The following is a 27,958-nucleotide window of genomic DNA, read 5'->3' on the forward strand; positions in this document are numbered from 1 at the left end:
CGGAAAAGTGATTCTTTGCGTTCTGTAATCAGTGCAGGGATGGTAACTGTAAGAAAAATTATTTTCTACATCAAGTTACTTTCAAGACCCTTCTCGCATCATCATCGCTCATCTCTTTCAATGCTCACATTTCTCTCAAATATACTCACTACTCTCTCAAGTGTGGGACACATTCAGAAAGTATAGAATGTGATATATAGTTCATTTCACTCTCTATAGATCTTTTTTTCTAAGAGTTAAAAACGCTTTCACAATAGTTGAATGTGGAATATTGTCGATGATCTTCGTCCTATATTGCAGCTTTAGAATTTAACACCTCTTTCTGAGATGGATTCAACACGGCCATCAACCTATTTGTTGAATCCACATTTTTTTATCAGGAGTAAAGAGACTGAATCTCTTGAGAACTGCACCAAAACACAAAACATTAAAATAATTATTTCGAGAATAAAAGAATCACGTAGATTCAGAGCATAGAAGTAATCTCTTCTTATCTTGGAATCACGTAAAAAGTACAAATAGTTTTCAAATCATCAATGATGAGAGATGGAAGATAGGATTATTAATTGTTATAAACAGTCCACTTCACTTGCAAGAAATTGAATTGCAATTGGTTGAGAAGTTTATACCTATTATTATAACAGTACTGTACATGATTTGTGGATGTATAGAAAAAGTGTAGGTTGGTGATTATTATTAAACTCCAAATATTCTTGGAATGAATAGTCGTTGTAGTCTTCATGGGTTTTGTAGTTTTTAACTGTAATGATTGTATTTCATTTCCAATACCACGATTCCAGGATCAAAGATCTTTCAAATAATATTTTAAAGTTGGAAAATAGTTTTGAGCAGCACAGAACCATTGAAGAGAAGTACATCATCAGACTAGTTGCGTTTACTGTGTATACCCTGATCAGTTATCTTGGCTTTGGCGGTGACCGGTGACCGATTGTGACCCTCACATGACTGTCAGCTCCATATCTTGGAACTTGCTCTGCTTTCTTCTTAGTCTAGAAACTCTGCCTGGAACAATGTACAATGGAACAGTTATATGACATTCAGTCACTTCACAATGAATTATTACATCAGTAAATAATCTGAAAGTTATTTTGGAAAATTGATGAAGTTATATAACAATATTGTGAAGTGGAAAACTACAATACTCTTAACCTATTTCGAACTACGTGTAACCTTATCTAAATTTGGGAGATGAATAACATAAGGTTACCTTATTTTTCCTCTCCCTATCATTTTGATGATGTACTTATTGTATCAATCAGAGAATATGATAGCAATAATCAATTATTGATTAACACAATTTTCTAAAATCTTATTTATTCAGGGTTACTCAATTTGTTATTTGGAAAATTATACCATAGTACCCTTTCAAAAACTTTTTAATATGAAATAACAAGATAAAAAACAACCAGTTCCGGATGCTTACTCCATTTCAATTTTTCAAATCATTTTGTAGTAATTATCCAAAACTGGTTGTTTTTAATTTATACTTAATGCATAATGTACGACTGTTCCCAAATATACTGAATACATGATGTACGACTGTCCAAAGAACTCATTAAAAGTGGAAAATTGTGTAGAATTTCATATATTTTGTTAATCTATTTTTCACTTCTATGAAATTCTACACAATTTTCCACTTCTAATGAGTTCTTTGGACAGTCGTACATCATGTATCCAGTATATTTGGGAACAGTCGTACATTATGTATAAAGTATATTATTATTGTGAACTGTCATTGTATTATTTATATAATATAACTTATATTGTTCAAAGATGAGTAAAACTAATATTTATCAATGTGTGATTTCTCCTTTTAAGTAATGAACAATTTCAGAAACTATGTTTTCTCATACTTTCATTGTGTTTAGCTAGAACTGAATTACTGTCCGTAGGTATTCTATTTTGAGGAAAAACACTTTCAATATTGATAAAGGATCTCGCGAGATATTTTATGAGAGGTGGGCCGAATGCTTACAGGAAAGTAAAAAGGACGAGTAGATTACTCTCTAGAGCAGACCATCAATACATTATAGATGAATAATATAATTTATGGATATCTCCATTAGAGCTAGATTAAATGACTAGAGAAAGCATAATTAATTTTGATGACTAGTAGAAAACTTCCAAACTGGATTGTGGAGAGAATATAGAGGACTCTGAAGAGTTTGCTCTTGATAATGAACTTCCAGATCAGTCTTCCACTTCATTTATGAATAATTGATGGAATAAAACTCACGTAGAAGTTAGCATTGAGTTTTTGCCGTCACTTCTGCACCAATTATAAGTGAATTTGCACTTGGGATGATGGTCGAGCGTTTCCGACTGATTGAGCTCTGGCCATTTCTTGCCTTCACTCCCAACGACGCAATTTGTTTCCATTGAACCTTGTTGCTTTCCAAATTTACAAGTGAAATGAATTTCTTTCTCCGTCTAATATGATCGTTTTCGTGGCTTCCGCCACCAGTTGTTTGCGATTGAATAATTTTCTTCCTCTTTTAAAAAGCTCCATTCCCTTTTTTCATTGAAGTTCTGAGTTTCATATGAACCTATGGAATCGAGAGTAGAGTTCCCCATCTCTCTCAATATTCAGCTGGCTCATCCTTTTTTTTCATTTTCTTGCAGGGTTGTGACTTCTCGAGATAAAGAATACTCCGAAATAATAGATTGATGAGAATATTGATTACTCTGTAAAAGTTAACTCAATTAATATAATGATTTTAGAGAGCCTTATACAGAAAATAAATTTAATTTTGACTTTCCCACCCTCTCCTTGATACCCGTCCTTGTTGGAGGTAATTTATTTTATAATTTAATTTCAAACACAGCAAATGACAGTAGAAGTGGGTTTCGACTATTAGTTTCAATTGTTTTCAATGTAACAGAGTTATCGTTCCTTGAATTATTGCGGAACATGATTTCATAAATAATGTTTCCTGGTTCCTTCCTTGTAGGAACATGATTCATACTTATACTTTATTGGATATTACTCAAGTTTGAACGATTTCAACTCTTTAATAATTATTGTATCGTATACTAGAGTATAATCTCTCAAGCACTTTCTAATGTGACTTCGCTAGAAATGACCTTAAAATAATGTTCAAAATTATATACACATTAATTATTTATTTATCGAATGCTGTTTAACGTATGCTGTATAACATTACTTTAGTGATCTAAATTGTGGAGTATAATTCCATTTACTTTCCTCCTTGGTCGTGTTTTCTTAAGTGCTACTAAGCAACTAGCTTCAAAGACAAATACTCAATGAATAATAATTCTCCTACATTAAAAATGGAAGAAGGTCCTTGAATAATTTACTTTCGCCAATTTAAAAACTGTTCTTGTAGCCTATCCGTCAGAACTCAAAACGTTTTTTATAAAACCAGGTGCAATCAACATCACAGAATACACATGTATTCTGTGACTACATTGCGTAAGATGAAAATCATTGTGAAGTGAATTTATAATCAGCTAATCAGAAGATAATCAGGAGTGATAAAGACCACTGTACTAGAAAAGATAAAATGGCGGTTCATTAAAAACATTCTACGCAAAAACGATCTGATAGAACTGAGGCTGTTTCTGCACCCAGCTCCTCAATTACTTATGAAATGATAATTTTTTCATTCGAGGAAAAATTCAAGATTAGCCAAAGTGTAATGAATTCAGTAGCCTTATTTTTACAGTACATAAATCATTATGTATGGATCAATATGACATCGCTTTGAACTGAACAAGAAGAAAATGTCACTTGCGTGAAGTTTGTTCTTCCACAATTTAAGGGATGAATTAGTGGTGCTCGTACCTTATGGATGTGGTTCTTGTCTGCGACATTGATAGAGTTCGCTTGGGCGGGCCTCTGCAGCATCGACAAAGTGCCTTTTGGAAGCTTTCTCTGAAGTTTTTCGACATGAATCCGTACACTATTGGATTCACACAGCTGCGAACATAAGACAACAATGGAAAATTTGCATGATAGTCGCTCTTTCAATGCATCACTCTAACTGGATTCACACACACACACACACACTAGTAACGGTGAAAAGTGAAATTAATTGAAGTACTTTACTTTCTTAAATACCAAAGTTGACTTGACTTCTCATTATATTATAGTCCGTACAAAATTACTTTTGACTTGGAGGAATATATGCGGCGCAGAGAAATGGAGGGGGATCAGCCAATTACAGTGATGGATAGAGTCATAGGTAGTAGCGCAGTTGCCAATTTGTCGATTAGACTCAGTCGACTCCGTGCTTACAGGCAGGAAAATTTGCTCATGTGCACTTGAGCACTCACTGGAATCTAGAGAACGCTGGCCGGTTTAGAACGGCAGCATAGCACCGCTGTATCTTTCTCTGCTGAGCATGTCCCTCAAGTCAAAAGTAATTTTGTACGTACTATAAATATGCAATATTGACTTTATCTTGCAATTATTTGACAATATTGCAATTTCATTATCATCTTCATAGACATGGAATGTGAGCAATCTTGTAGCGATTAACTTAGGATTTATTAGATGGGATCAATTCGTGCTCTTTTATTGTATCAAATTTTTGGGACTTATGCCCCACAAACATGCACATTTCACTCTCCAATCAGTTGATGAAGATCAGCCTATTTTATCTGTATCTTACTGTTTCTGTACAAATACAGTTTTAATAAGAATAGCATCAGCTGATAAAAAGTGGAATACGCGTGTTCATGCACTACCTCCGTAAACAAAGCCGTAGTGCATTCATGTGACGTCAACACAGGTAGGGCTCCTACATCAATAAAAATTCGTTGATTTCAGCTGATCTATATCAGCTAGTGTCTCTATTGGTGTAGAAACCCTACCTGTGCTGATGTAACCAGGATGCACTACGGCTTTGTTTACGGTGGTAGTGGTTCATGGCGCACCTTCAGAGTAGCAACAAACTAGATTGTCGTGTGCTAGAAAGTTGGTCCTGAATATTGGAGTAAATCCAGTTACACACACATAGATTCTTGGACGTACGATTTTTTGTTGTACTTATAAATTCTATAAAGATAGGCGCGCACCAGTTAGTCAAGACAAGACAAGGACACGTTTAGTCACAATACTTCACATTGTTGCTAATGATGCAACTCACACTGATTAGTCATTGAAATTGGACATGTCCTCATAAGCAATAAGAATACATTAATAGTGACTGAACATGAATAGTCTTTTCTTGAGTAACCGGTGTACAGCCTAAGATTGAACAGATTTGATAATGTTTTTCAAGTTCCGTTCAATCTGAAGGAATTCATCGGAAAACAATTGTACATCGAAAAATCGATGTGTATGTAACTGGATTAAAGTATCCGGATCTCAATAGAATTCTCATTCAATTTTCAACATAGGTTTTTTTAAGTTCTTAGTCAATCATTCGTTTACATTTTGCCTTGACCGATTCCAAGATTAGAATTGAATAAAGTAATGTCTTCCAACTCTTAAAACAACTATGTTTGTCAATTTTGACAGCCCTGAGCTCTTGGAAACAATAGTCCACAGTTCTATGAAAGAATCATAGATTCACCAAAATTTCACAAAAGTAGTGATTGAAATACCAGAATAGCGATGAAATTTCGTTCTTTTTAACATACAAATATAACAAACCTGTTGAAATAAGCCATCAACGTAAACCCGGTGTACATGTGCTTGAGAGTTCCAGATTTCTGATCAGGCAGTACTCCGAATGCCGTCAGAACGTTATCCACTAGCAGGGGACCCCAGCATATCACAAATACAATAACTATCATAACAAGCATTTTGATCACCTGAAAATTGAAAAATTGGTTTATAGTACTTGGAAGTAATCAAAATATTTCTGTAATTACAAGAAACATTACTAAATCTTCAATTATGGTTTGGGTCAAACTGTGATCGATAGATATTCAAGAATTAATATCATAATACTATTTATAAGCCATATGAATAAAGTTGAGCATTTGCTTATACTTCTAAAATATGGAGCATTTGCTTCATTTTCTATGAATAAACGTGAGCAAAACCTTTTGCTAATGCTCATAAAAAATAGTTTGAGCATATGCTCAAAAGTTAAAGCTTATACTCAATAAGTTAGCATTAAAGTTTCGTATGAGGAAGAAGGGGAAACTATACCAGATAGGATCACAACCAATAGTTGAGAACTATAAAACTCTTTTTAGATTCAACCTTGATATATATATCACCATTATTCCTACAAAAGAATGAATACAAAAGAGCCTATCTGATATAAAGATAGCCATCACAAAATAGGAAATAAGCATTTAAGAAGATGAGATTGTAGACGATTATAAGGAGGCTATTGCTATTATAAGATTATGCTGAAAATTATTATAGAGATGACATTTTTTCACGCTATTATTTCAAAATATTAGGGGTATTCACAATGTTGTTTTAGCCAGCTAAAGTGCTATTTGATAACTCTACATTGTGAACGCACCATCTAAAACCATCTATTAGCTAACTGCAGTAGCGATCCCAGCGGATAATTTGTGTAACTTAAAGTTGGTTTGAAAAAGTTAGATTATAAACATAAATGGCTGCCGTTTTAACAGAGATAGCTGGAGTTAAGCTGCGTTTACACCAAAGTTATTAACAAAATGTTAACAACAAAGTTATTAACAAAATGTTAATAACTTAATCCTTATAGATTCTATTAGATTGAACATAACTCATCATACACATGATGATCATATGTGTTTGTCAAGTTTCGTTCAATCTAATAGAATCTATACCGTATGGATTAAGTTATTAACATTTTGTTAATAACTTTGGTGTAAACGCGGCTTTAGCGGACTCAAACCTGCGCTATCTGCTATCTCGTCTGTTCATTTTTTTATAACGCACCACTATAGCATTAAGTTAACACAGACTTAGCAAATAGCTGGAGATAGCGAATAGCTCGACTTAGCCAGCTAACTCCAACATTGTGAATACCCCTTCTAAACTCAACTAACCTAAAACTCAATTCATGAATAGAAAACAGATCAGACGACGCAAACACAAGCGGTATCTCCTTCTTACATAATTATTTAGCGCTTGACGAATCACCTGATGACAAATCTTTAAAATACGTGAGCATTTGTTTCAGAGTTCAGGAGTTTTAAGTAAGAGTATAAGGTGAAGCTTATTCATATAAAAATGAGCAAATGCTTCTGCTTCTACCTAATGCTCATGAGCAAAACCTTATGCTCCATGCTCATGCTCATGAGCATATGCTTTGGTTTTATTCATATGGCCCATTGTTGCTACTTGAGCCAGCATACAAATCGTTCACCATTCTGCACAAGAAACATGATACAACGTATAATTAAAGAATGAGATGGACTGCTATTATGCTCCCACCCTGTCACACACATCGATTTTTGGACGATTGATTTTTTGCCATCCAAATGGATTCTAACGGCAAAAAATCGTACGTCCAAAGATCGATGTGTGTGTGTTACTGACTTCACAGAAGAGGGAGCTCTTCTATACTCAGACTATGATTCTACATCGTACCATGTATCTTGTATCTTGTTCATTTGAGCGATTTTCTTGAATCAAAATTCACTTAAGCGAGTCTTATTCATGCTCCACTGTCTGATGTAGGTTCTCTGATTCCCATATACTGCGATGTTCTCATGTGAAAGAATCGAATCTTATCTTACTGTTATACACAGTAGTCTATTACTATCACTATAACTATGACTGTCATCATCACTATTACTAACACAGTGCACAGTACACTATTACTATCACTATAACTAGCTCTATCATTATTACTATCACTAACACAGTACACAGTTACCTCAACATACTACAACACATATCAACTACTCTGTGTTTAAAGACAAACTTGATCACTTTCCTTTGATTAAATGATCTCTCATGGTAAATTTAGATTCTCTCTATCAAATAAGCTGTATGTGATGATATAGATAGTTGGATAGATATCGAGTTGCTAATGATCGACTCTCACCTGCCTGACTGTACCGTTTTCCTCGTCAGTTGTTCGAATGCACGATTTGGCAGTCGTCTTTATAGAGCACGTGCTGCGTTTGCTACTCAAAGGAAATGTTTCAGTGGTTAGAGTCCTAAAACAAAGTGAAGCATCATCTCTCAACAACAATAATAATTATCTTTGGATCAAGCGCTATTCTATCACAACCAACACAAAAGCGTTTCGCAATAACAAGCTCACAATATTCACCAAAAGCTGACGAAATTGAGCACGGAACTTTGAAACATCCCACGGTCTGCATGTAATGAAAAATGTCAATGGAATACTTCCAATAAGAATGCAGATTTCCACTTCGATATTAGAGGTTTTTGATGTAAAAATTATCCATTTGAATGGAGCTCAATATTGGTGAAAGAGAGTGATATCCCACGCTTCATACTGAATTCTGGTTAGCGGAAACTTCATTATAATATCACAATTCACTTGAATCATACTGGATATATTAATATGATAATCCCATTTTCAGAAAATCTCAATTTCTACTTGAAAAAAATCAGGTCAACAGCTGGAGAAATTACGAAATTACATTCCAAAAGCATTCCATCGTTGAGAGAGTTCTATCTCGAAATGGTTTCTAAATCTTATAATTTCAATTTTGTTACACTATTCATATTGTAGTTCCCTTCGAGATAACAATAACAAATGTGAAGGAATTATATTTTTGAATTGAACATTATATTGTAGTTCCCTTCGAGATAACAATAACAAATGTGAAGGAAATATATTTTTGAATTGAACATTATATTGTAGTTCCCTTCGAGATAACAATAACAAATGTGAAGGAAATATATTTTTGAATTGAACATTTTCACATGTATTATTATAAATTATAATCATAGTTATCTAATTTTACTGTTAAAATCATACGCATGATTTAGGATCTCAAAATTATAAACTTTTTGAAGGGCATGCAATTTTGCGATTTTGTTGCAGTAGCTATTTGTTCTATTAGAGAGATTGAAATCAAAGGGTTCCCAAAAGTGTTTCTCTTTATTGAGAATAACGTGTAAAATAATATTATTGTTCCAGTTTATGGTACAATGTACTGCTTTGATAATAAGCGTTTGCTATCATATTATTCTCCAACAACTCTTGTAAAGTACATTCCTTTGTCAACGTGAGGAGAAATTATGTATGAACATGAGGTTCAATTACTGAACTTTGTGTGGTATTCAGTGATTATAATTAATTTCTGAACAAGCAATTACCGAAATGAAATTCCCAAAATCTGTGAGCAAATGGATTTGAAATGACAAAAGGGCAAATTTACTCACGCTTTCCCGCTAGTCATGGTTTTCCTCTGCTTCATCACTCTCCATATTTCCCAGCAAATAGAGCTGTATGTAATACCCATTATGCTTGTTGGAATGATCAGAATCAATATAAGCATGTAGAGCTCATACGCTGTAACCCATTCCCGGTTATTCACGTAGTCCCTCACACACCAGTAGCCTTTTATCTTTGCACCGACTTCTATGTGATCCTGTGGAAAAATATAAATTTCAAAGCTGGCAGAGCGAACTCTTTTGAGGAACTCTGGAGAAGAGTTCCAATTCAACAGAATATAACAAAATATGGGAGGAGCTAATTTTGAAACAACATTTTTCCTTGAGTTCCTGTATAGTCTCCCCCTAAGAGCTTCTCACAGAAGAATGAACTCGATATTTTTACATTATTTTGGGATAAGAACAAAGGGGAATACAGTATTTAAACGATGATACAGTATTGAATAGCTTATTCATAATCGCGATCTGTTTTTTAAAATACGCTACTATCCTTCTAATTGCAATGATATTGCATGCATAGCTCAGTTCTTAGTAGCATATCCCTTTCTGCAGATCGAGTGAAGAGTTCCAATTCGACAGAATATAACAAAATATGGGAGGAGCTAATTTTGAAACAACATTTTTCCGTGACTTCCTGTATAGTCTCCCCCTAAGAGCTTCTCACAGAAGAGTGAACTCGATATTTTCACATTATTTTGGGATAAGAACAAAGGGGAATACAGTATTTAAACGATGATACAGTATTGAATAGCTTATTCATAATCGCAGTATGTTTTTTAATATACGCTACTATCCTATTATTAGGAGAACGATTTTTGTACGTTTGAATCGTTATCTCTGGGATAACTTGCTGGAGGATTTCAAATGGATAAATCAGTACTTCCAGTTGCAACTGATTTTGATCAAATCAGGAGTGAAAGGTGATGATGGAGCTCTTTTTACATTCTTGTTAATAGAAATGAACTTAAATCCAAATTAATTGAATCATTGATGAAAATATGCAAATATGAAATCCAGTGCAATAGGAAGGCGTTGTTGTCACTCTTCCTATCCACCGCTTTCTATAGTAGTAGTAGATACATGTGATTCACAAGTTATCCTGTTAAATCTGATCTCATATATAAAATTGTTGATTCTTGTTAATAGTTGTCACGTGGTATTTTAGCACCACAAAATATTTTTGAAATGAACTATTGAACTTTAATAGAATTATAAAATGGAAAAGAAAGATAACCTAGTCAAAGAACCACTCAAGTAAAATCGAATGTTGTTAGTGATAAAAGAGTAATCGTATTATCTAAAACGATAAGAAAAAACATGCATAATTGTGATTCAACAATAATGAGGATCCATTGACAGAATTAAAAATTATAAAGCGGCTTATTTATTTATTATTGGCAGATCATAAAAAATAAAAGTTTGCATGTACATTTGAGGTTAGAATTATTTGTTTACTCTTTTAAATGAATCAATCGATCTAGAATAAATCGATAGTTATTTGAATCAATACCTAACGAATCAGCTGATTGTTCGATCAACAGTACAAGTTGAATTATAAAGTTTACTCACAAAAGATGTATTATATATACTGAGGAAGATTTATGTAAATAAATAGGGACAACTATTATTGCTGCATAAATATTTATTACAATCTAAAAAAAGTACAAAAATCAAGAGTATACAAAACTTGTATAAAAAATTAAAATATATGTTACATGATAGCATCGTATATCGCGATTTATTTATCAGAATAGTTTAAGACAATCACTCCATATATTTATATAAAAACTTTTATTTATTTTTCTATTATAAAGTTGAAGAAACCCTGAATCTGAAGCAACCAATTGTATTGAGTTTGTTAAATTAAAAGCCAATCAGAAAGAAGCTTACAAATCGTTCAAGGAAGAGATAAAATTTTTCTGAAAACCACTTCTTCTGGCTTGTGATCTCGTTCTGAAAGGATGCACATGGAAATTAGGGTTCTTTCTTCCTTTAAATTTAAAAAATTATCAAGCCAATCCCTTTTTTAAATGTGAACTATTTGTAATCAATGTTTATTTATCTGTGAACTCAGTGTTGTTGAAGAGTTCGTAATTGTAATCAATTCCCATAAATATATCTGTAATACGGAAAGAAAACTATAAGAAATCTGGACCACGCGCGAGCCCAGCCGAGACGAAAAGGACCTGCATAATTAATTATTGGAAATAATTAATTCATTCTACAAGACCGTCAAGAACATCATTAATGTGAGTGTTAGATCAAACAAGCTCGTTTTATAAAGGCCTTTTTATTAGAGTTGGGGAATTAGTCAAAGCGCTATATAAATTAATTTAAGTCAAGGAAAATTCGCAACGTGTTGAGTATTATCATATAGTTTATAAGAACGTTTTATGAATTTATTTGATATTTGTAGGAAGCTTACTTCCATACACGACACGGACTCATTAAAAACCCTGAGATTAAACCCTGATTTAAAAATTAATTTAATAATTATTATTTGCTAATTTATCAAAGCATGTCCTATTAAATCTGCAGACCGAACAGGTTTTAAAATTGTAGAACTCGGAATTGACTTGAAGTCCATGTATTAGTATTAAATACAAATTTATGAATTTTAAAGCTCACAACAGTGAATGCTAGTAAACCCTGTGATAATTGTTTAACTATTGAAGAATTTATATATATTGAAAATTATAGATATAAGAATATTTTATATATATTGTTTTATGGGAATATATTTTGTGTTTTATGTCAGCATACAAAATCATAGAAGTTTATTTTATCCTAATCCATCTCGTGATATACAGTTTGAGCTGTCTTAGTACCAAGAAAAAATATTCGGCAGCATATAAAATTATTGAATCAATTAATATCGATCTTATTAAGAGCATTCAGTACTTATCATCCTTTGATGATAGTCATACTAGTCCGCCAGAAAAAATATATTGATAATTATATTAATAAGGTTCCAGTTATATCATATAAGGATCCACAGAGCTTCAAGAACTGGCGTTGTAAGTTCTAAGGAATTTCAGAAGGATAAATTGGTGAATACCTGTATTCATGACAAGCGTTTTAAGGATCAACTAGAAAAAACCATAGTTGGTCTTTATCATTCTCTATTGTGTACATGGTTACTGATAATTAGTCATCAACTATCCTTTTGATTTCCTTATTGGTATTCTTCAAGAACTTCATAGAAGCAGCGGTAAGAACTATTAATCACCAGTCATTGAACCTTATGGTAATTAATTATATTTGGAAAATTCATGTATCTACCACTGAGCTAGAGCTACGGTTTGAACCCAGCAATTTTGCGAGCCGGACGGCCTTAATTTTTTGTGAATTTATTCGCAAAATAGGGACTTTAGCAACCGCCCTTATAAACATCAAGAACACCATATAATCTATAAAGGATTTACAATTTACCACATCACATAGTGAATTAGTGATCAAAATCCTATTCTCGAATATATTTCATTTGCCAGTAATTTTTTCCTTATAATTTAATATTAAATCTTTGAATTAATAATAATTCAAATGAAATATTACGGTAGTTTATAACATGTCTACACAGCGTACAAATAATTTGGCAACAGTGCGGTGTAAGAAAAGAATGTAGCTAATCTGTAGCTAAAAGAATGTATCTGATTTGTCTAATGGAAATATCATTAGTGATGAGTAAAACTCCCAGCAAATCCAAACCTATTCCAAATCTTGAACATTGGAAAATGATGATTCCCTCTCCACTGATTCATCAGTGAAAATAATTTAATACTCAGTAGAAACTTTTTATAACATCTTCTTACCTGAATGAACATGATTGGTGCTCCCAGTAACAATGAAGCAAGCCAAGTGCCGATTATAATCTTCCGAGCCTGAGATATTGTGCATATGTACTTGGCCTTCATCGGATGGACAATTGCATAGTACCTGATCAAAAAAGAAATCTGCTATTTTAATTATTCTGTCATTGTTTGAATTGACAATTCTATGAAACTCACTCATATAAACTCATACACAAAGAATTCCACTATGTCACACACTATGCTACTGTCTTTTGTTCATAACTTCAATAGTTTTTTCATAGTTTGAATACATCAGGTTACATACAGGATGTAGGATACACCTTGAAGTGTATACAATAATTTCCATGCATTTATAATGTAGTAGAGGAACAACACATATCCAATGAATTTGGCATACCTGACCAGCCAAACTTGTGACGCTCAATGCATTTTGTGGATAGATTTCTCCTGCATTACGCTAGATTAGCATACAACAGTGACAATATAATTCCCATGTTTTCTGATTGGAATATCCTCACTCAGCCCGGTCGAGTATATATAATACCATTAGAGCTTGTATGAATTATATTTTCACTGTCTCTGTTATCTGCAAATCCAGCTTTACAATGCATTATAATCTGAAAAATCCCCATGTCTATGAGAATCCCTAATGACAAAATTATCATCCTTTGATGATAGTCATACTAGTCCGCCAGAAAAAATATATTGATAATTATATTAATAAGGTTCCAGTTATATCATATAAGGATCCACAGAGCTTCAAGAACTGGCGTTGTAAGTTCTAAGGAATTTCAGAAGGATAAATTGGTGAATACCTGTATTCATGACAAGCGTTTTAAGGATCAACTAGAAAAAACCATAGTTGGTCTTTATCATTCTCTATTGTGTACATGGTTACTGATAATTAGTCATCAACTATCCTTTTGATTTCCTTATTGGTATTCTTCAAGAACTTCATAGAAGCAGCGGTAAGAACTATTAATCACCAGTCATTGAACCTTATGGTAATTAATTATATTTGGAAAATTCATGTATCTACCACTGAGCTAGAGCTACGGTTTGAACCCAGCAATTTTGCGAGCCGGACGGCCTTAATTTTTTGTGAATTTATTCGCAAAATAGGGACTTTAGCAACCGCCCTTATAAACATCAAGAACACCATATAATCTATAAAGGATTTACAATTTACCACATCACATAGTGAATTAGTGATCAAAATCCTATTCTCGAATATATTTCATTTGCCAGTAATTTTTTCCTTATAATTTAATATTAAATCTTTGAATTAATAATAATTCAAATGAAATATTACGGTAGTTTATAACATGTCTACACAGCGTACAAATAATTTGGCAACAGTGCGGTGTAAGAAAAGAATGTAGCTAATCTGTAGCTAAAAGAATGTATCTGATTTGTCTAATGGAAATATCATTAGTGATGAGTAAAACTCCCAGCAAATCCAAACCTATTCCAAATCTTGAACATTGGAAAATGATGATTCCCTCTCCACTGATTCATCAGTGAAAATAATTTAATACTCAGTAGAAACTTTTTATAACATCTTCTTACCTGAATGAACATGATTGGTGCTCCCAGTAACAATGAAGCAAGCCAAGTGCCGATTATAATCTTCCGAGCCTGAGATATTGTGCATATGTACTTGGCCTTCATCGGATGGACAATTGCATAGTACCTGATCAAAAAAGAAATCTGCTATTTTAATTATTCTGTCATTGTTTGAATTGACAATTCTATGAAACTCACTCATATAAACTCATACACAAAGAATTCCACTATGTCACACACTATGCTACTGTCTTTTGTTCATAACTTCAATAGTTTTTTCATAGTTTGAATACATCAGGTTACATACAGGATGTAGGATACACCTTGAAGTGTATACAATAATTTCCATGCATTTATAATGTAGTAGAGGAACAACACATATCCAATGAATTTGGCATACCTGACCAGCCAAACTTGTGACGCTCAATGCATTTTGTGGATAGATTTCTCCTGCATTACGCTAGATTAGCATACAACAGTGACAATATAATTCCCATGTTTTCTGATTGGAATATCCTCACTCAGCCCGGTCGAGTATATATAATACCATTAGAGCTTGTATGAATTATATTTTCACTGTCTCTGTTATCTGCAAATCCAGCTTTACAATGCATTATAATCTGAAAAATCCCCATGTCTATGAGAATCCCTAATGACAAAATTGTCATGCATTGAATACTCCTACTCTAGTCATGTCATGTAAATGACCTACTCTTGTCATGTTAAAGGTGCGTACAGATTATACGCGCCGCGAACATGAGCAATTCACTTTTAACCAGCTGATGCCAAGCTATTTATATCTGTATCTTACCGTTTCTGTAAAAATACAGATATAGTCAGCTGATTAAAAGTGAATTGCTCATGTTCGCGGCGCCTATATCTGTACGCACCTTAATACGTACTCTAGAGCATTGTACGCCATAGTGGTGTAGGTCAATTCCCACACAGAAAACACTAAACATGTAGAGGACATATTATAAGAAATTTTTATTGTAACTAACTATTGTATGTAATTGTAATTTATCTAATATTTTCTGTAATAATTGATGTATTAGTTATAGTTTATTTGAGAAATAAATATAGTTTATTATTGTTAGAATATTATTATTATTACATATTTTTTATTCATTTGATGAAGTCTCTGAACGTAAATATGTAACAAAGTCTGCAGCACGTTGATGTTATTCTTGTTATCTTGATTTTATCTAGTACAGTACATTTCATATTGGAAATGTTATGCTATGAAGTCTCCGAACAATAGATGAAGAATTGTCGGGCACGTTGATGTATGATTGCAATCTTGATTTTATCTAGTTTCGGGCTGCAGACTCATCCGTTCGACGGAAGTCTATTATAAGTGCAATGAAGAAGATAGATGGGTTGCCGGTCCAGTGAAAATGGGAGACTGCGTGATGAATTAGAGAATTACTCCCACCTTTCCAGGACAACAAGACAATGGGCGGCCATTCCACCCCATCAACCCCTGACCCCTTTTCACCATGCCACCTAATCATCTAGAACCAAAGGCTTAGCCTCAACCTGCCTTCAATAGAATACACACACCTCAGAATAAACTGAGACCATCTTGGTAGCCTACTGATGAAAATAAACATTGCCTTTCCCTTCATGATCATTGAGTAGAAATCTAATTAGTAGTAATAATAAGTAAATAATCAATAATTAGTAGTTGTAATAAATCTTATTAGTAGTAGTAATCTGATTCAGAGTTTCAATATGATCAGAATTGAATGTAGTTGAATCTAGAGATAGCTTTCGATTTAACCAATGTATAGTAACCAAAGGTATTCAAGGTACCTTGATTTAACCATCTGGGAGAATTTTTGTTGAAGGAAATTCGCTATTGATAAAATCTTCATAAGTTTATCAATGAAACACAGTTCAATGAAACTGATTAGTTTCTCAATAATTAAACTCATAAGTTTCTCATTAAGATGTAACTCAGAATTATATTGAAGATTTGAATTCAATGTTTTGAAGGTAATATTTATACCCAATGAGATGCTATCTTTGGAGAAAATTTGGTGTTCATTATAGTCAAATGTCTTGACCGAGCTTGGTGAAACCGAACATAGTGAGGTAGTCTACACTGTTTTCTTTTTACACTATTTGACCTTGTCATTCAATCCTTCAATTTCATAGAGATGGATTAGTATCAGAATCATATAGATAATGCATTTTTTATTCACTTTTTGTGTAGTTGAGAAGTAGATATTGTGGTAATTATTCATAATAATTTGAAATACTAAGAAATTGTCAAAAACCATAGATTTATTGATACTTAGGAAAACCGGTTTCGGTTGTTACACCATTGTCAATCTCTGATGAACTAAAACTAAATACAAGAGCAGCACATACTAGTAGGCGAGTACTGCTATTGTTCAAGGGCATAAGCGCCTGCGATTGGCCCAGCTAAACAGTCTCCTCTCACTTAACGGTGTCACAAAATGGCGGCTTAAGCAACATACTCGCCAAGATAAAAAAATTCACTTTTAGTACAAAATAAGAACCAAGAAAACAAGTAAAAGATAATAAAACAATTATGTATATAGAAAAACTATTGACTAATGTATGATTACAATGTTATGATGAAACTTAATTCGTAGTGCTGTATTGTTTGAAATGAATCTGTTAATTTAAACTATATTGGGAATTGTCCTTAATTACTCTTGTTATTCCTAAAGCCTCTAAAATATTCAAAGATCTGACTTTATTATTAAGATGCAGAAACTCAACATTCTTCTCAACTGTGAACTTGTGATTATTTGTTATCAAATGTTCTGCAAAGTTAGATTCCCCATTTTGTTTATTCCAATCTCTGATGTGCTCTTTAATTCTACTTTTAGAACTTCTAACTGTCTGACCCACGTAACAAGCATTACAATCACCACATTTAAGTTTGTACACCCCACTTTTATCCCAAATATCAATTTTGTCTTCACTCCAGATAAATAGACTATTTAAAATCGGTTTGGGTTTGAAAGCATCTTGAAATCCATTCCTTTTCAATTCCCTACCTATCTTATCAGATACAAGGCCTAAATTAAGTGTAATATTCAACTATAATTTGGTGTTTTAATTTTTCTAAATTTAAAATTTGCATCCCATATTTATTTTTGGACGAAAGTTGAGCTTGAACTTTTTACAGAAGAAACATAACCTATTTTTGGAAATGTAATCAAAATTTGAGGATGTAATAGTTTTGGGCCAAGCCTGTTGTTCCTTCCCAATCATATTCATATGATTTGTTATTGTTTCCACGAATAAATAAATATGGGATTTTTATCCAAGTCTTTTCCTCACAGTTTGAGCCTGCAAAGCTAGAATCATTTGAAACTTGTCAGTTGATTTTACTCAATAATCTATCCTCCAAACTCTCTTCATACCCATTTGTGACTGCTATGTGTTTAATTTCAGTATAAAATATACTGAAATATTGAGATCACTATTTTATTTCATTGATAGTCATTCCATCACTGTATCCTCTAGCAGTGGGTGTAATACGAGAGAAAACTGACACGCGCTTCAGATACTCTCATTATTTTCAACAAAAGTAAAATTTGAAATATCCGGAGCGTGTTGATAAAGGAAGAATTCATCCCCTTTTATTCAAACCATCCCCTAGTTTTCAGTTGAAACTGGTGAAAATATCATGACATTTTGAGTGATCATTAAAAATGGTCGTGTTGTCTATTTTGTCATTTGTTGGATTAATTTGGGTTAAATTTGGTTAAAATTGGATTAATTGGTCTTGAGCGAAGAATGTTACATTTTTAATTGGAGAAAAAAGGAATGTTCAACAAACAAATGAATGTCATTCTCTCTGACCTTTCACAATTATTACCAAAATAACAGATAGCCCACGATCTCATTTGAGTTTGGATTCATCAGAGAAATGACTGACGTAAAAGTTGATAGTAATTGCCTAAGGATAGTGTATAGCACTTTTCTATCACTAGTCTATACACTATTTTTGGTGATTGCCATCCGTTAAGAAACTTCTCATTACTCAAATTGATTTTTTACAGTACCAATTACCAGAATTTTCAGTATTGAAGACATGAATGCATTTCAAGATACTTCACCATCACCTAAAGTATTATTCTCTCTCCAAGATCACAAACACTACAGAAGTTAGAAGTTAAAATAGCAGATTATATACGGAATATTCAATTTGAGCTCAAAATAGCTTGAAATAAAATTATATTTCATTTCTGGAATCCAATGAATAAGATAATTGTTCAGGATTCTTATTCTACTCTGACTCCACAATCGATATATTCGTAGTTTTCGAAGTTATAGCGTGCTGATAAGCTCTAGACTGAAATATCTTCGAAATTTTATCCGCCTCGTCATAGCCACCTCTAATACAAGGCCGCGGCCTACGATATTGCAACGTCGCAGTGTGGGCCTAGTAGTCTAATACAGAAAGATTAAAATCTTTTTCTTCATTATCTTTTTCACCATTCATGTATTAGATTCTAGGCCTACACTGCGACGTTGCAATATCGTAGGCCGCGGCCTTGTATTAGAGGTGGCTATGACCTCGTCAATTCAGTAGTCTTGTCTGTAGAGCAAGTAGCATAAACAGCCCCTGATTACTTTCACTCTGGTTTCGTCTTGCCCTTGCAGTTATGGAGACCGATGCTGAAATTCGAGGTCATATCAACCTTAATTTAATATAAATAATTTGTGTTCCGTTAATCAGGTAGCTGAATTGAATCTTTCAACAAGATAGAAAGTTGAAAGATGCTTTTTCTATCTTCCGTACACCAAACGAGATGTGATATCACGTCTGTGCCAGTATTGCGTGGAATACTACCCACTGATAGTTCCATCCACGAACATTTATCACTGGTTTTCTTGTTCAAGCGATTGGCAGTCTTCCAGGAATCCTGCCAAATAAATAACTGGTATATGTAAACCAATAAATATTGGGAAGAGAGATTTCTATTGGAACATATCGACGTTCATAACTTGAAATGCATTCTACTTTACACCAGACAAGATTCCATTGGAAGTAGAATCTGTATGGTTAGAACTCATATTTTACTGTGAAAATCTATTGATACGATGATAAAAGTTCATGGATCACTACTGAATATTGTGGAGATTTTAGAAGGCCTAGTTCATGCATTTCTATTTTAATATTATATTATTAGTCAAATATACAAAATATATGAAGAGCATACAAGTTTACCGACTTGGTGAACTACTATACCGTCAGTGGGAAATGGTAGATGATTCACTTACAATTCGATTAATGACTGAATTTGAGTATAAAAACCATATAATGAAAAGTGATATGGAAAATCATATAACGGAAAGTTTCAACTTTTAGCAATGCTTTATAATATAGTCTACAATCGATGATAAAGACAATTTTTCTGAAAACCCGTTTTTTTATTGTTTATAAAAAACGAGATAATTGAATTTCTGATCAGCGGGTTCAATATTCGTACTGTACTACTGTATACGATACAAATCGTCTTGTAATTATTAGTGTAGGGTCAAGTGTCTTGGTCAATTCTTGAATGAGACAATGTTGCTAGTGTTTTTGCAGCTCTGTAGACTGAGCACGAGGAGTAGTGGCTTGTTTAATTGAACGAAAATTCTCCAGAGACAGTTGAATCTGGAATTCGTTACTGTTCACAGAGCTCCAGTGAACCTACTGACCAACTGGAATCCAACCAATTACTTGGCAAATGAGAACAATGGAACAAATTGGACAAAATGCACATGGAGTAGATCCTGCTGTTTTTCGATAACTTTCTGTGAACTGCAAATAATAAAAAAACTCACAGGATGTAGATATAAGAAAATTTTCCTCTCTTATTCTCAGAAACGTTTAACCAGAGTGTAAGATCTATTCATGATGATTGAATTATAAATAATATTCATAGTAATGATAGTGTAAAGATTTTTCAACAATAATCATTGTCCAGGGACTTGAAGGATTCCAGATGGAGAAGGAAAATATTGAGTTCAATGGAGTTCATGAAGCAGAAAAGTAGACTAACCGAGAGTAATCTTAGTTGATAATGTCCATTTTATTTGAAAGGATGTATTTTCAAGTGGAAGAAAGACCTCTCTGTGGAAATCGGTAATTAGTTAGTTGAAGGGAAAAAGGACGCTCCACGCTCAAATTACGTGGATAGCTTCTCGTACAGCCATTCTTCCTTCAGTTCTAGATCAACCATAGACTACGATAGAATAACTGGATTGATCTCTTTTCTCCTTGTTCCTCATAGACTCCTTTATTCTCTCCAATTCTCTTTCCTCTTCTCTCTCCGTATCTTATGGTACCAAGGGATTCAATCCCATTAACCTTAATCTTACTATTTTCACTCCTCCCATCAAATATACCATTTTCACATCAAATGTACCATTTCCCAATCAAATGTACCATTTCCCCATCAAATATACCATTTTCCCATCAAATGTACCATTTCCGTTTCACTATTGATCCTGATCTCTTTATAAGGAATACCTCCTTGGATCGGAATTTTTCATCAAGTGTCAAAACTTCAACGAATCCAAATCAACATCTTGTCTATTGTCGAAAAATCAATCAACTTGAAAATATATATTTCATTCCATATTGGCTATTGGAATCTTGCCATTCCAAGCATTTTTCAGAGTGTTACGACACGTCATGACAGAGGTAGGTATTTCTGTAGCTAACGCATCATTTATCTTAATTGGGGAATTCCAGTCATAAAGCCGCTTCAAAATACGTAGTTTAAACTAGGAATCAATCCCAATCGGTTCAAAATGAGTAGTTAAGCTGAGAATCGATCCTAGATTATTCGAAACACGTAGTCCAGCTGTAGTTATTTTCACTTTAAACTGTGAGCACGAGTTTAATGGGGAATATTGATACTAGACAATTAATAGAAAATTTGATAGTTTGGAGTCTCAATGCTAGTTGAAGCAGGTGATACATGATTGGCCTGTTCACTTGTCGTCGAGATGTATAATTTCAAAGTGTGGCAGTATAATATCAATAATCATTCACTGGGATGTCTGATGTCCTATGCTCCTATCACAGCTTGCACCTTGGCACATCAACGTGGGTGGATTGAGGATTGGAGTGCATTTGATAGACAACGATATCCGCTCACGACAGGATCGTTTGTTATCGCCTCAAGCCGCACACTCACATCGACAATTGATATGTTTGACAGACGGAATCATCCTTATAGGAGGCAATTAGAGCTGATTGACATATCTCAACGCTTCGAGCAAACTCTCAAATCTATAAGTGACATTGTAGTCTCACAATGAAAGGAACAATCAAGTAAATTGGGACTATCTGAAATAATCCTTGAGTTCTGGTACGAGAAGTTGCAACAAGTAGAGTTTGTGAGTTCGGTTGTATCAGAGATCAACGAATATACAATATAATGATAAATGATAAATTAATATAAATATTTCTATAATTATGAATAAAAAATATATAATTCTCGTTTCTCTATGGTTGTATTCAAGTACCATGTCAAGATTAAAGTTTGTGTATTTGTAAGAAAGATTCAACTTGTATTTTCAACTTGATAGAGCACAGTTTGGAATCGAATATCAAAATATTAGCAAATCTTTTGAGAAGTACAATTCATATCAGAATTCGAGAAAAATGTCAACGTTTATTTCGAACCAAGGTTTGTGTCAGAGCTTGATAAACAAGTAGTGAAAACTTCACTTAATAAATTGAAGTGGAAAACTCACAATTTGTATGAGAAAAAGAAAATCAAAACACGGAAATGTAGTCGAATATCATACATTTATTTGGAGAATAACACAAACATAAGATAATTGTTCAGGATTCTTATTCTACTCTGACTCCACAATCGATATATTCGTAGTTTTCGAAGTTATAGCGTGCTGATAAGCTCTAGACTGAAATATCTTCGAAATTTTATCCGCCTCGTCATAGCCACCTCTAATACAAGGCCGCGGCCTACGATATTGCAACGTCGCAGTGTGGGCCTAGTAGTCTAATACAGAAAGATTAAAATCTTTTTCTTCATTATCTTTTTCACCATTCATGTATTAGATTCTAGGCCTACACTGCGACGTTGCAATATCGTAGGCCGCGGCCTTGTATTAGAGGTGGCTATGACCTCGTCAATTCAGTAGTCTTGTCTGTAGAGCAAGTAGCATAAACAGCCCTGATTACTTTCACTCTGGTTTCGTCTTGCCCTTGCAGTTATGGAGACCGATGCTGAAATTCGAGGTCATATCAACCTTAATTTAATATAAATAATTTGTGTTCCGTTAATCAGGTAGCTGAATTGAATCTTTCAACAAGATAGAAAGTTGAAAGATGCTTTTTCTATCTTCCGTACACCAAACGAGATGTGATATCACGTCTGTGCCAGTATTGCGTGGAATACTACCCACTGATAGTTCCATCCACGAACATTTATCACTGGTTTTCTTGTTCAAGCGATTGGCAGTCTTCCAGGAATCCTGCCAAATAAATAACTGGTATATGTAAACCAATAAATATTGGGAAGAGAGATTTCTATTGGAACATATCGACGTTCATAACTTTAAATGCATTCTACTTTACACCAGACAAGATTCCATTGGAAGTAGAATCTGTATGGTTAGAACTCATATTTACTGTGAAAATCTATTGATACGATGATAAAAGTTCATGGATCACTACTGAATATTGTGGAGATTTTAGAAGGCCTAGTTCATGCATTTCTATTTTAATATTATATTATTAGTCAAATATACAAAATATATGAAGAGCATACAAGTTTACCGACTTGGTGAACTACTATACCGTCAGTGGGAAATGGTAGATGATTCACTTACAATTCGATTAATGACTGAATTTGAGTATAAAAACCATATAATGAAAAGTGATATGGAAAATCATATAACGGAAAGTTTCAACTTTTAGCAATGCTTTATAATATAGTCTACAATCGATGATAAAGACAATTTCTCTGACAACCCGTTTTTTTATTGTTTATAAAAACGAGATAATTGAATTTCTGATCAGCGAGTTCAATATTCGTACTGTACTATTGTATGCCATACAAATCGTCTTGTAATTATTAGTGTAGGGTCAAGTGTCTTGGTCAATTCTTGAATGAGACAATGTTGCTAGTGTTTTTGCAGCTCTGTAGACTGAGCACGAGGAGTAGTGGCTTGTTTAATTGAACGAAAATTCTCCAGAGACAGTTGAATCTGGAATTCGTTACTGTTCACAGAGCTCCAGTGAACCTACTGACCAACTGGAATCCAACCAATTACTTGGCAAATGAGAACAATGGAACAAATTGGACAAAATGCACATGGAGTAGATCCTGCTGTTTTTCGATAACTTTCTGTGAACTGCAAATAATAAAAAAACTCACAGGATGTAGATATAAGAAAATTTTTCCTCTCTTATTCTCAGAAACGTTTAACCAGAGTGTAAGATCTATTCATGATGATTGAATTATAAATAATATTCATAGTAATGATAGTGTAAAGATTTTTCAACAATAATCATTGTCCAGGGACTTGAAGGATTCCAGATGGAGAAGGAAAATATTGAGTTCAATGGAGTTCATGAAGCAGAAAAGTAGACTAACCGAGAGTAATCTTAGTTGATAATGTCCATTTTATTTGAAAGGATGTATTTTCAAGTGGAAGAAAGACCTCTCTGTGGAAATCGGTAATTAGTTAGTTGAAGGGAAAAAGGACGCTCCACGCTCAAATTACGTGGATAGCTTCTCGTACAGCCATTCTTCCTTCAGTTCTAGATCAACCATAGACTACGATAGAATAACTGGATTAATCTCTTTTCTCCTTGTTCCTCATAGACTCCTTTATTCTCTCCAAATTCTCTTTCCTCTTCTCTCTCCGTATCTTATGGTACCAAGGGATTCAATCCCATTAACCTTAATCTTACTATTTTCACTCCTCCCATCAAATATACCATTTTCACATCAAATGTACCATTTCCCAATCAAATGTACCATTTCCCCATCAAATATACCATTTTCCCATCAAATGTACCATTTCCGTTTCACTATTGATCCTGATCTCTTTATAAGGAATACCTCCTTGGATCGGAATTTTTCATCAAGTGTCAAAACTTCAACGAATCCAAATCAACATCTTGTCTATTGTCGAAAAATCAATCAACTTGAAAATATATATTTCATTCCATATTGGCTATTGGAATCTTGCCATTCCAAGCATTTTTCAGAGTGTTACGACACGTCATGACAGAGGTAGGTATTTCTGTAGCTAACGCATCATTTATCTTAATTGGGGAATTCCAGTCATAAAGCCGCTTCAAAATACGTAGTTTAAACTAGGAATCAATCCCAATCGGTTCAAAATGAGTAGTTAAGCTGAGAATCGATCCTAGATTATTCGAAACACGTAGTCCAGCTGTAGTTATTTTCACTTTAAACTGTGAGCACGAGTTTAATGGGGAATATTGATACTAGACAATTAATAGAAAATTTGATAGTTTGGAGTCTCAATGCTAGTTGAAGCAGGTGATACATGATTGGCCTGTTCACTTGTCGTCGAGATGTATAATTTCAAAGTGTGGCAGTATAATATCAATAATCATTCACTGGGATGTCTGATGTCCTATGCTCCTATCACAGCTTGCACCTTGGCACATCAACGTGGGTGGATTGAGGATTGGAGTGCATTTGATAGACAACGATATCCGCTCACGACAGGATCGTTTGTTATCGCCTCAAGCCGCACACTCACATCGACAATTGATATGTTTGACAGACGGAATCATCCTTATAGGAGGCAATTAGAGCTGATTGACATATCTCAACGCTTCGAGCAAACTCTCAAATCTATAAGTGACATTGTAGTCTCACAATGAAAGGAACAATCAAGTAAATTGGGACTATCTGAAATAATCCTTGAGTTCTGGTACGAGAAGTTGCAACAAGTAGAGTTTGTGAGTTCGGTTGTATCAGAGATCAACGAATATACAATATAATGATAAATGATAAATTAATATAAATATTTCTATAATTATGAATAAAAAATATATAATTCTCGTTTCTCTATGGTTGTATTCAAGTACCATGTCAAGATTAAAGTTTGTGTATTTGTAAGAAAGATTCAACTTGTATTTTCAACTTGATAGAGCACAGTTTGGAATCGAATATCAAAATATTAGCAAATCTTTTGAGAAGTACAATTCATATCAGAATTCGAGAAAAATGTCAACGTTTATTTCGAACCAAGGTTTGTGTCAGAGCTTGATAAACAAGTAGTGAAAACTTCACTTAATAAATTGAAGTGGAAAACTCACAATTTGTATGAGAAAAAGAAAATCAAAACACGGAAATGTAGTCGAATATCATACATTTATTTGGAGAATAACACAAACATAATATGACTGTGGCTGAATACACAGAATAAGATACATTGAACTAAACTGTAGTGACTTTGAGTATAGAACAGCCCTATAAAAGCAACTAAAACTCTCTTATTTTTGAGTATTTTCTGAAATTGATCAAATGCAGTTGGAATATTGAGGTGCTGGAGTCCAAATATGAAGCCAGAAATCTGTTATCTTCATTTATAAGAAGGTTAGGATTTGAAAAGAGAAGATTAGTCATTCATTGTATGTGTGCATTAAAATACTATTATATTAAGCGAGAAATTTCTGTATATCTGGCTATTTTTATATTTGGTTATCTGGTTATTCATGTTCAACAGATCTCGAAAACTGCTCTAACGATTTTCACGAAATTTGGAACATATAGTAGGTTTATGATATAGAAATTCGATTGCACTAGGTCTCATCCTTGGGAAAACTCGCTGAACGACATTAAAAGGATAATTAATCCGTGAATGAAACAGCTGAGACTTTTGTCGTTTGTGGATAGTAATAAGTGAGCGAGTGATTCTGTGGAAAATCAAAATATCGCATCCCCGAAATTCATAGCTGACGTATAGCCAGCTGTAAAATATGAGCACGATCATTTCAAAGAATTGTGTTCTGTTTATCAATAAATAAAAATAACGAGCGAAGCTCGGTGCCCTAATATTGAGATATGAAACTGCTCAATGAAATGGCACATTGGTCTGGCTCCAGTCGTGCCGAGAAACTGCCGTGGAATCATGTTGAAACTATTTCCATTACTACAAGTTCTTTGGATTTCACCTACAGTCATGATCAATGATACTGCATCGAAACTGTGGTAGCAAATCTCGTGTCAGGACACGAGAATATTTACTCCCTTGGTGAGCAGTTCCTGGAAATAGCCAATCAACTATGAAGTTGAATTAACGATTAATCGACTTGGACAACGTAAACGATATCATTGTGACAATATTGGTCATTGGCGATTGGTAGCCAAAAAGCTGTTCTTCGCAGAATCTGGTGGCGGGCCAACTGATCAGACTCTACAAGCAGTGTTGCGTAAACTTCGCTTCCACGAACGCTCTAATTACTTTCCTCAATTCACAAGCATGAAGAGTTTCATTTTTAAGAAGTAATTCATCATCAGACGCTTGACAGCCGAGAATGCAGGAAGAATTTGACAAGTTTGGAAGCATAAACTCCACAATTCTAGCCGGTAATCTTGTATACTATTTTCAAAATTCCAAGTTCAGGCGTGAAGATGAATGTCCATTCCTGTTTGTGTATAAGCCAATTCTTTCCTATAGATTAATCACATTGTAGTCAATGAGACCTAAAAATATTGATATAATAAAAATATATAAACCTAAAAATATAATCTATTTTCAAAAAAAAGCCAAATCGAGGAGGGATATATCTTATAATAGTTGACTTATAACTTTTAAGTGCGTTTGCAATGTGCCCGTTTGAACAGAATCTCAGATTAAACTAGATCAAATCAATATTTTTAGGTTTCGTTGGCTACAATGTGATTCATCTATAGGAAAGAATTGGCTTATACACAAACGGGATGGGACATTCATCTTCAAGCCTGAGCTTGGAATTTTGCATATAGATTCTTAATTTACCAAGGATGGTTATAGACCAATTTTAAATTCTTCAAGATTTCTGTTAATCAAGTTTTCAGTTTGACAAGTTTTCAATTAGACCTTTGCGGAGCACGGGTTACCTGCTAGTTTTGAAATAAAATCACTGGAGTTGTTTCAACTCAGTTCAAGTTTTCACTGTGCTGAGCTTTCAATTAAAGTATTTTTAAAGTGATTTGTATGAAATTAATATTGTCAAAGTGAGTAAATATCTGAACAACAATATACTTGATGAATGGAA

General features: G+C 33.7%; 1 protein-coding gene across 1 annotated transcript in view; it reads right to left on the bottom strand.

Moving 5' to 3' along the window:
- Nucleotides 1–230: 230 nt before the first annotated feature.
- LOC111043418 (QRFP-like peptide receptor) overlaps nt 231–27,958 on the bottom strand; it is a 165,578-nt gene continuing 137,850 nt past the window's right edge. Inside the window, exons 5-10 of the mRNA XM_039428793.1 lie at nt 14,701–14,824; nt 9,308–9,516; nt 7,992–8,106; nt 5,642–5,802; nt 3,827–3,961; nt 231–1,023 (exon numbers count right to left, since the gene is read on the bottom strand). Coding sequence (XP_039284727.1) covers nt 1,011–1,023; nt 3,827–3,961; nt 5,642–5,802; nt 7,992–8,106; nt 9,308–9,516; nt 14,701–14,824 — 757 coding nt within the window. The 3' untranslated portion in view covers nt 231–1,010. The remainder of the gene's footprint in view (nt 1,024–3,826; nt 3,962–5,641; nt 5,803–7,991; nt 8,107–9,307; nt 9,517–14,700; nt 14,825–27,958) is intronic.

This window comes from Nilaparvata lugens, chromosome 5, assembly GCF_014356525.2.
Source record: "Nilaparvata lugens isolate BPH chromosome 5, ASM1435652v1, whole genome shotgun sequence".
Classification (NCBI taxonomy): domain Eukaryota; kingdom Metazoa; phylum Arthropoda; class Insecta; order Hemiptera; family Delphacidae; genus Nilaparvata; species Nilaparvata lugens.